General features: G+C 44.6%; 1 protein-coding gene across 1 annotated transcript; it reads left to right on the top strand.

Moving 5' to 3' along the window:
- Window positions 1–1,528: 1,528 nt before the first annotated feature.
- On the top strand, window positions 1,529–8,676 carry LOC136482752 (uncharacterized). The gene is made up of 21 exons (XM_066479947.1): window positions 1,529–1,738; window positions 2,345–2,517; window positions 2,624–2,794; window positions 3,217–3,327; window positions 3,413–3,490; window positions 3,898–4,088; window positions 4,196–4,256; window positions 4,403–4,477; window positions 4,561–4,638; window positions 4,725–4,787; window positions 4,860–4,943; window positions 5,202–5,362; window positions 5,481–5,520; window positions 5,613–5,753; window positions 5,887–6,006; window positions 6,092–6,310; window positions 6,707–6,880; window positions 6,964–7,642; window positions 7,752–7,954; window positions 8,037–8,172; window positions 8,264–8,676. The coding sequence occupies exons 1-21, from the start codon at window positions 1,573–1,575 to the stop codon at window positions 8,419–8,421; spliced, it is 3,282 nt and encodes a 1,093-aa protein (XP_066336044.1). The 5' UTR covers window positions 1,529–1,572; the 3' UTR covers window positions 8,422–8,676.
- Window positions 8,677–10,934: the final 2,258 nt, after the last annotated feature.

Below are 10,934 nucleotides of genomic sequence, written 5' to 3'. Positions count from 1 at the left end.
AATGACAGACCAATGATCATACGTAGCGGAAAAAATGTTTGACTTAGATTCTGAAACTCAAAGCAAGACCAACAATTTGGTTTCTCATCATAGTGACACCCCCACACATACATACACTTTTTCCATGGATGGTAGCCAAACAAACAATTGCACAAAAGTGAAATCTACTATACCTAAATAGGAGAACCCCACTAGCCTATTTTTCCACGATTTCGTGAGGCCACGTCATACAATGGGCCCACCACCACAAGTCCTCATGCAGCCACGTCATCATCATGTTCATACACGCACAACTTAATTGTCACTATCGTTTTGCCGTTTCTCCTTTCCCATATGCACATGCAAAGCACTGTACTAATTGTCGTATGCATGTATCAATTGTTTATCATAAAACTGCTTCCCACCATTGCTAGCCAATTAAGATCAGTCGCATCGTCTTGCTACCAGTGCAATGCACTTAGAAGCCAAAGTGACTGCCGTTAACCTTAGCTTTGAAACTGATGAAAAACCTCTCCGTCTCCCTAATCATGTCCTGCTTCTATAAAAGCACAAGCAAGCATGGTTCAACTATGTACATGACCCAACCATTCACCAAATTAAATAAGAAATCAGGAAGCAGCAACCCGTGGATTTCATGCATGCATGGCTTCCAAGTTCCAAGAGACCAAAGAAGGCAAGATATCGATGAAGCAAGGTGCTGCCGGTAAATAGATTTATCAATTTTGTGCTAAGCCTCCTGGGGTGTTGCATTGGTGGTTGTACCAGAGTAAGGACCATATGTGCGTGCACGTTATAGCTGCTGCCGGGCACGAACAAGGCGAAAGCTGTACTCGGATGCGTCGAAGCGGAAGGCCACATGCCCACACTGCAAGCATCTGATGATGACAAAGGTGATGCTACCGTCGGTGCTCTTACGGGCAGCCGCTAGCACGGTCAAGATCGGAAGGGAGACGTGAAGATGTTGGTTGAGATAACATTACAGTCAAAGGGGCACCTAACCATCGATATTGTCCTAATTAGTATGTAATGTATCCTCCTCTAATACCACGCCAACACAACCTAAGATATTTGCATATTCTTGCCTTTTTCGCAAAAATAGTACATGTAAATATCTATGTCCCTAGCTAATTATTGTTTTATCCATTTGGTTCTACAAGGATTAGAGCAGGCATGCGCTGATGGTCGATTTGCATGATTTTTAGAGTAACATATCGGTAAATTCTTTTTAGGGGTGCAAAGAAATCTATTCAATTTGTACTCCATTTTATGTTCTTTTTGCATAACATATTTAATCTAATTTATTTGAAAGTTCCGGCGGCAACGCTCTCTAGTTCTACAAAGTAAAGAACCATGGAGAAAACAAAAAGTGGGAAAAAAAGAGAGAATCCCAAGCACTCACAAAGGACCCTAATCATTGTTCCTGGCCCTTAGATGATTTGCTACTAACATTTCGTTTTCCCGCCACACTCTCCCGCGCAATACCCCCCCTTCATCTTTCCCTCCACTTGCCACTCCAGTTGGTCAATCATAAAAAAAGGGGAAGGGGGGAAAATATCCTAGGGTTCAGCTTCCATGGAGTTCGAGACCGCCGCCGCCGCCCTGGCCGGCGACGAGCTGCGGCGGCTCCTCACCGCCACCCTCAGTCCCGACAAGGCGTCGGTGGACGCCGCCGCCGCGGGCCTCGACGCGCTCGCTGCGGACCTACGCTTCCCCCTCGCCATCCTCGCCGTCGCCGCAGGTACCCCCACCCTTCCTTGCTCCAGCCGCTGCTTGAAATTGTAGCTGTGCTTCCGCTCCAGCTCTAGTTCCGTGCCGTCTTACGAAAGCTTGCGCCTTTAATTTCTCTACTTGGAGCTCAATTTTGGGGATCCCGTGTGTGGATTCTGTTCCGGGCTTCCCGCGGTGTAGCCGCTGTGGTTGGCATGGGCTGGTCTCTTATTTCACTGTAATTCCGTGAAAAATAATGCCTTTTCCCCTTCGGGAATTAATAATACCTTGCGTGGCTCTAATGATGCGACTGGTAGCTCTGAGTGTTTGATGCGTATAGGCGTATAAACTACAGTAAGCTGGCACGCACTACACCTAAAATCCTCCTGAATTTTACTAAAACTTAGCCATGTACCATGTGTGGATTTTGTTTATGCACGTTGAAAGACCAAATTTAGGAAAATCATGGATTGAAGGATACGAATGAATTCACCAACTATGGCCATGGGTATAATTCAATTGATTGCAAGTCACATGTTTTTTTACTTGGGATTGGGAAAGATAAAGCAGAAGTTAGATATTATTTACTTCTGAAAGTCCGGTGATTATGTTCTTACTATTTGTGATGCGGTCATAGGGGATGGTGATCAGGGGATGAGAGTCGCTGCAGCGACTTACTTGAAAAATTTTACCCGGCGCAATTTGGAAAGCAGTCTGTCTTCGTCTGAGCTTTACAAGGAGTTCCGTGACCAACTTGCCCAGGCTTTGCTTCGAGTGGAACCTGCAATTCTTCGAGTGCTGATTGAAGTTGTAAGTCTTTACTCTTATATCCCTCAAACGCCCTGTGGTTAGAGCTCTGTTTTGTATGTTTTATTTATGGTTGTTTTGCTAACGGATTACAATATCTTCTGACCAGTTCCGCCAAGTCGTTGAAAAAGATTTTGTCAAGGATAACTTGTGGCCTGAGCTTATCCCTCAGTTGAAATTAGTGATCCAGAGCAGCAATCTAGTTAGTCCAGGCCAGCATCCTGAGTGGAATACAATTAATGCTCTCAAAGTACTTCAATCTGTTGTTAGGCCCTTCCAGGTACATCTCTTGCTTTCTATGCTTATGGCATTTTTTGAAAACCACCTGTTTCACCCTCTGTTTTATCTCGAGAAGCATGAACATATGATTGTGACTTTGACGTCTATACAGTGTAGCCCTTGTATCATCCACAGTTACCAATTTCTTGTTCAGTGTAGTCACTAGCTTTCCTATGAATAAAACTGAAAGCTGATTCCTTTCTTTTTGGAGTTTACTTTTTATCCTTATTCCCCGGTATACTCTGTTTGAGATGCTATACTCATAACTTAGCATTTCAATACACTAGTAAGTTTAGTATGCTGCTATCAGATCTGTACTGTCCACACTAATTTATTTAGTTCTATTCACTGATGTTCCATAATTCACCCATAGTATTTTAATATGTTGCATATTTAATTTTTCTAATTTGTGTCATCTTACAGTATTTCTTGAATCCAAAAGTTACAAAAGAGCCTGTTCCACAACAGTTGGAGCAAATTGCAGCAGAGATTCTTGTACCATTGCAAGTGACATTCCATCACTTCTCTGACAAGGTATTATGTTTGTGCACTCTGTTTTTAGTTAAATGTTACAGCCAGCTAGTTCTTTTCTGTTGAACATTTATGGTGTGTGCAATAGGTTCTGTCGTCACCTGATGGGACTAACATGGAATATGAGCAGCTCCTACTCATCACATGCAAATGCATGTATTTCACTGTAAGCCCTGTTTTCATTTCCTATTCCTTTTGTATTAACAATGTCATCACGACATTTTCTTGAATTATGACAACAACGTAATTAAGGCGAAAAAGAAAACCACAAATTTGCTATCAGAAAGCTAAGTATCATTTGCAGGAATATATTTAATATTGCCAATTATTAAAATCTCGGAAGGTAAATCAATGAAATGGTGGGTTGAGTTGTTTAGCTTCATGTCTGTTTATGGTGGTAGTATAGGATTTCTATATTGGGCTTGGCTTTTCCATTTTGGTTTCTAAATCCATTAGTTGCTTCTCTGTGCATTGACACTTGTGGTGCAGCACTGCAGCTTATCAAATTTGTGGCATGCATGTTGTTAAGTGCTAACCTTTTCTCATGGGTATCTAATTGTTATACTCTTGCAGGTGAGGTCATACATGCCATCTAGGGTTAAACAAATTTTGCCTTCCTTTTGCAAAGACATGTTCCGTATACTAGATTCTTTGAACTTTAATAGTCTTATTGAGGATGGACCTACCATGAGGCTCAAGATTGCAAAGAGGTGTCTTATTATATTTTGCGCACTTGTTACACGTCACCGGAAACATGCAGATAAGTATGTACTTTGGCCTTTACTATTCTTCTTTTCTAGCATATTTTCCATTTTACCTATGCGGCTATGCTCCAATATTTTCTTCAAAACTTATGCTCTGATGTTCTCAGCCAGATGCCACATATTGTCAACTGCGCAATCAAAATATCAAAACAAAGCATTCATTTAAGTGTAAGTTCTATAAGAATTTAATTATTTGTGCAAAAGGATGGAGACTAGCATTCTGAGTCAATGCTGACATTCTAGATTAATGAATGTTGGAATAATTGTTTTTAATTCTTATTGGATGAGATCCTAAGATAGCCAAATGATTGCAGAAACTTGACTCTCTCCCCAATCGGATTTTTTCATTAGCATTTGATGTGATTTCTCGAGTTTTGGAAACAGGACCGGTAAGTATCTGCACCAAATAGTTGAGATGGTATTTCTCTCATATGTTCAAAAATTGATGTCCATCTGCTCCCTTTGTTTGAAGGGATGGCGATTAGTTTCACCACATTTTTCTTCACTTCTTGATTCAGCAATTTTTCCAGCATTAGCGTTGAATGAGAAGGTTAGCTCCCTATCTTTTGGTCATAAATAACACCATGCCCAATATGCACTACTTTTGTCCAAAGTCCTAACTTTTGTCTATAATAGGATATTGCAGAATGGGAGGAGGATACTGATGAGTATATGCAGAAGAATCTTCCTTCTGAACTTGTAAGGACAGGATTCATCGTTTCTAGTTTTTTTTCCTGGTGTTCCTTCTGTTGCTGATATATTTATTGGCAGGATGACATTTCAGGATGGACTGAGGATTTGTTCACTGCCAGAAAAAGTGCAATCAATTTACTTGGTGTTATAGCGCTGTCAAAGGTTGTGATTCATTTTTTATTCTAGTTTGTTGAACACACATAGTACTGAGTTCAGGCTGAGCAAAACATTTTAAAAGATTGTTTTGCTATATTGTAATTCATAACTTACTCATTGTATATCAAGCGATTTCAGTGGCTACATGCACAATCTTCCAAATTCATACACATTTGCTATTTTTCACTGAACCATGTAGTTTGTTGAATTAAAATAAAATGTGGAGCTGGTGGTATCATTTACTTACATTTTTTTTGGTTTCAGGGTCCACCAGTTGCATCTGCAGCATCCAAGCGTAAGAAAGGTGATAAAAGTAAAGGGAAATCTGAAAGGAGCTCAATTGGGGAGTTATTGGTCATCCCATTCCTGTCAAAATTTCCTATACCTTCCCATGGTGAAGATGCATCATCAATGGCAGTGCGGAAGTAAGATCATAAGAATCAATTGTCTTTATCATAAAAGAAAGGATTACATACGTTTAGACATAACACTATGTTTATTTACTTTACTCTTATCCTGATGTACTAAACGGTTTCATTTCAGTTATTTTGGAGTTTTGATGGCATATGGAGGCCTCCAAGATGTAAGATTTTTAAATTATATCCTTCTAATGTGTCTTATTTTATGAATTTATTTTATAAGAAATGCTAATTCATTTCAGTATCCATCTTGCAGTTTCTGACTGAAAAGAAAGATTTGACAATTACTTTGATCAGGAACCGGATTCTTCCATTATATTCTTTGGATCCATGCAGCCCATATTTGATTTCAACGGCTAATTGGGTTATTGGCCAGCTTGCTATATGCCTACCAGAGGTTACATGCTTTCCCTGTTTTTTAATTCCACCATCCCATAGGACATGCTGGATCAAAGTAAAGGCTTCATGTAACATGTATATTCCTGTAGATTATATATTTGGCTTTCTAATTCTTGTTTGCTTACCTGTAGGACATGAGTACTAGTATTTATCAGTCCTTAATGAAGGCGTTGATGATGGAGGATGTGGAGGACATAAATTGTTATCCAGTTTGTGCCTCTGCTTCTGGTGCTATTGCAGAACTCATCGAGGTAAGAGTCAATGCAGTATTTTCCATTGTAGTCGACTTGCACCTGGAAGTATAAACTGAAATATTTTGTCTCTGATTTTTTTCAGAATAGTTATGATCCACCTGACTGGCTTGTTCTTTTGCAAGTGGTTGTTAAAAGAATAAGTACCGGAGACGAAAATGAGTCTGCTTTTCTGTTTAAGCTTCTGGGCACAATAGTTGAGGGTGGACAAGAAAAAGTTCTATCTCATATTCCTGAAATTGTGTCTAACACTGCTAATACTGTAATGGAGCTCCTGCCCCCTGCCCCAGATCCTTGGCCTCAGGTAGTAGTGCATCTTTCTTTTGTGTGGTCAATATTTTGGTACTTTGTGCAAGGAGGTTAAATCACCATGCCTGCTTTTAATCTTATGATCAGTTATGACTTTCATATTAACAATATTATTTCTCGCCTTTGTTAAATTATGGACTAGCTGATTCAGTATACATATTGGTACTAAAAATCGGACACAAGAATCTCAACTTACCTTGTAAACTTCTTTCAATAGAATAATTAATACGATAAAAATTCATTTGGAACTACTGACAGCTTACTTTTTTAAAAGAAATGCATGTTTCTCAGTCATGCTCGTATGATCACCTTTCATCATACCCAGTATTACTGGTGTATTGGATTCCTTGAGGAAATCCCAACAACACTATTTAATATATCTGCTATGTAGGTTGTTGAACAGGGTTTTGCAGCCCTGGTAGCAATGGTTCAAGCTTGGGAGAGCTCTGCACCAGATGAAAACAAGACACATGAAAAGAGGGTCTGGCAGTCAGGCCAGTCTGCTATTGCTCAAACAATTTCATTACTGTTACAAAAAGCTTGGTTGTTGCAAGTTGACAATATGGTATGTTACGCTTGCTGTTGACCTGTTGTCTTGAGGTATTCATGCAGTGAAATTTGCTTGACTGTTTTCAACATTCGTTTCAGGAGAACATCGGTTCTGCATTGCCACCTCCGTCATGTGTAAATGATGCTTCTGTGTTACTTGAGTTTGTCATGAGTTCTGTTACTTGCATGGAAGAAACTGCAAGTATGAAGGTCTTTGAGCTGGTAGCTATATGGGCTGACACTATTGCTAACTGGGACTCCTGGGAGGAGATGGAGGATCAGGGTGTTTTCAACGCAATTAAAGAAGCTGTCAGTTTCCACCAAAGATTTGACCTTGATGGTTTCTTCCTGAAAATGCTTCCATTGCAGTCTGAAAATGGTTCACAGAGTTCAGTCATTGGTCGGGTTTCTAATTTTGTGACTAAGGCAATTGCAGCTTACCCATCTGCAACATGGAGGGCATGCTCATGCATCCATACACTACTGCACGCTCCAAATTTCTCCCTTGGAACACAAGATGCTAGAAAAACTATTGCTGAATCCTTTGCACAAGCAGCATTTTCCCGCTTCAAGTCTATATCTGACAGTCCTGCTGGGCTATGGAAACCACTATTGTTAGCAATATCTTCATGCTACATTTGCTATCCAGATGCCATTGAACAAGTCTTGAACAAATTTGATGGTAATGGTTTTGCAATCTGGACATCTGCATTGGCACAAGTCTCAAGCAGCTCATTCAATCCTGGCCTGTCATCTGAATCCGAGATCAAGTTAGCTGGTAAGTGGCTATGTACAGATCACTGCATTGTTTTACGCTGTTGATATTTTCTCTCTCTGACATCCTATGAACATGGGTCATCTTTTAATTGTTTGTTTCCTTGATGCAGTGCTAACATTATCAACTGTGATTAACCATCTTATGTCCCTTTCCATGGGTGGCACCAAAGTGTTACAAGACTGCTATGTATCACTGATGGAATCTTGCATTCAGCTGAAGGAAGTTCAAGAGGATGGGGACAATGATGATGACGATGGTGCTGAAGATCTTGATGATGATGATGAAGACGAAGACACCGAAGACGATGATGAGGTAATAGAATGAAGACACTGCTTTCTATATTTTTTTGTCAGGCTTAAGCACACTGCTTATAAGATAAATATACTGCAATTAGGATTCGGACGATGATGATGTGCGGGAAGAAACAGAAGAGGAATTCCTTGAAAGGTATGCACTAGCTGCTGCAGGTGAGTCAATCGAGGCTATCGAGGAAGGAGACATTGACGAAGAAACCCAAGACATTGAATTGGGTAAGTTCCTTCATCTGTTACCCCAATCTGCTTTTTTGCGTAAAACATGTGGGGACAGTTTCATGACCACTTGCCTCTTGAGTAAACGCAGGCTCTCTAGATGACGTGGACATACAAGAGGTGGTTATTTCCCTGATGCAGAAACGTCCTGCTTTGCAGGCCCAAACGTTTCCAGACAGCCTGGTTGAAAGAATTACAGAAACATTCCCAGAATACGAACAGTTTTTCCAAGTCCATCGACAAGCTTAGAGTATAGGAAACATGTGCAGATTTTCCTTTTTGATATGTTTGTATGTCTTGTCATTTTTTGTTAGCTTAAGTATTTGCCCTTGAGCTCTGTTCTGAGAGGTATTTTCTTGTCAGATATGTAGTGACATTTCAAATTTTTATTTTCCCTTGATGTGAGATGTGAGTGATAAGACATGCGTGATGATGTCCGAGGGTTACATATGTGGTGTGGGCATAATTGTAAAACATTATATCAGTTACCATTTTGCCATGTTTTTGCACTGTCTCCATTTTGCCATGATTGGAGAGGGTGGACGGGGATTGTGGTGGGGCTGTTAGATGGTCTCGGGAATGCTCGGGGTGCCACTCAATTGGAGCTCGAGCTCCACGTTAATGGTGGAGGTATCTGCGGCAAGAGATGACATGTGGGGTCCAGGAGCCAGTGAGACCGGGAGGGAGAAACGCGGGCTTGGCTTGATTGGTTTCTGGGCCACCAGTAACCAGCCTTGCAACGGAGAATGTAGGGCATGGGGAGGGAGTTGGGCTGGTGGATTTCGGCCCGAGGAGAGAAGCAGGTCAGGCTGAAAAGATGATGGAGATGATGGATAAGTCTCATGTGTGGCTGGTCTTTGTGGGGCTATGATGCTCACATGGTCATGGTCCTTGTGTGGCTGTTTTTCTGTTTTTAGGACAGCATCTTAGACTAGAGGACAGCATCTTAGAGGACAGCATCTTAGACTAGAGGACAGCATCTTAGCTAGGACAGCATATTAGCATCTTAGACTAGCATCTTAGACTAGCATCTTGGCATATGCTTGGCTGGCTAGCAGCCTATAAATATGTAACCCCAACCCCTTGGGTTGGTATGGCATTTGTGTGAGCTTGTGTGAGAAATAGACAAGAAAATTGCCCCAACTCCTAGTGTCATCCTCTCTCGATGAGAGTAAGAATTCTCCTACTACCAAGAGTGAGAATTCAGCGACTAACAACTGGTATCAAAGCCGTATTATCCTGTAGCCTGAGCATCTCTTGCTCATCTTCTCTCCCAGCCCCACAACAAGCCCCATCTGTTGGCAGCAGCAGCTCCTCCGGCCGCTCCTGTTCACTCCTCTCCCAGCTCGTCTGAAGCAGCCCTCTCCCCACGCAGCAGCCCCCCGGTAGCGCGTCATGTCCGCAGGGCAGTCTCAGCGCTCGGTCGCCTCGAGCACGCGGCGTCGGCAGGAGGCCGAACTTGCCGCGGCAGAGGAACGCGAGCGAGCGGCGGCAGAGACCGCTGCGGCGGCGGCAAGGGCGTCGAGGCTAGCAGCGGCGGAGCTGGCAGCAGCCAGAGCGGAGGCGGAAGCAGCGGCGGCGGCGAATGCAGCGCGTGCGGCGGCGGCGGAGGTCGAGGCTCTGCGCGGCAGCATCGGCAGCTCCATTTCCGCTGACGACACCGCCGACGCGGACCTCGAGCTGCTAGAGAGGGAGGCAGCGCGAGCGCGGGCGGCGCAGTGGACAGCCGCGCACATCCACGAGCGTGGCGGCAGCCCAGACAGGCGTGGACGCGCTGGCGGCGCTCCTGGAAGAGGCGCGCACGGCGGTGGCGCTCCTGGGGCAGCCGCGCACGCCCACGAGCGCGGCGGCAGCCCAGACAGGCGCGGACGCGCCGGTGGCGCTCCTGGAGGAGGCGCGCACGGCAACGGTGGCGGACGGGTCGATGGAGAGCGCGGCCTTCACAGGCAGCGTGGCTCTCTCTCCCCGGATCGGTACCGACGGGTCGATGGAGAGCGCGGCCTTCACAGGCAGCGTGGCTCTCTCTCCCCGGATCGGTACCGTGGTTACCACGGGCTCCAGGCTGTTGTCAGGGACGTCGGTCCCGGCGGTGGGTGGCCTACCCTCACCAAGACCAACTACGTCGAGTGGGCTGCGGTGATGAGGGTAAAGCTCCAGGTGCGGCACATGTGGGAGGCAGTCCGGTATGGCGACGTCGACTACGACCTAGATCGACGGGCGCTGGATGCTCTCATCGCTGCAGTCCCGCCCGAGATGCAGTTCTCGCTTACCAGCAAGCGGACTGCCAAGGAGGCTTGGGACGCCATCGCTGCGGCACGCATCGGCAGCGACCGCGCCCGCAAGTCCACACTGCAGGCACTTCGCAAGGAGTGGGAGAACCTGGCCTTCAAGCCAGGTGAGGACGTTGATGACTTTGCTCTCCGTCTCAATACTCTGTTGCAGAAGATGGTGCAGTTCGGCGACGACACCTACGGCGAGGAGAGAGCTGTCGAAAAGCTCTTCCGCTGTGTCCCCGAGAAGTACAAGCAGATGGCTCGCTCGATCGAGTCTCTGCTGGATCTCTCCACGATGTCGATCGAGGAGGCGATAGGTCGCCTCAAGGTCGTCGACAGCGATGAGCCACAGTCCCTCTCGGGGCCCATCACCACTGGCGGGAAGCTCCTTCTCACTCGGGAGCAGTGGCTTGCCAGCCAAGGTGACCGGAGGAAGGGGGAGCCTTCTTCCGCGACAGGCGGCCGCAAGCGTGGCAAGCCGCGCAAGGC

This window comes from Miscanthus floridulus, chromosome 9, assembly GCF_019320115.1.
Source record: "Miscanthus floridulus cultivar M001 chromosome 9, ASM1932011v1, whole genome shotgun sequence".
Classification (NCBI taxonomy): Eukaryota; Viridiplantae; Streptophyta; class Magnoliopsida; order Poales; family Poaceae; genus Miscanthus; species Miscanthus floridulus.
The sequence above is the reverse complement of the archived record's forward strand: the minus strand, read 5'-3'. Positions and strand labels throughout refer to the sequence as shown.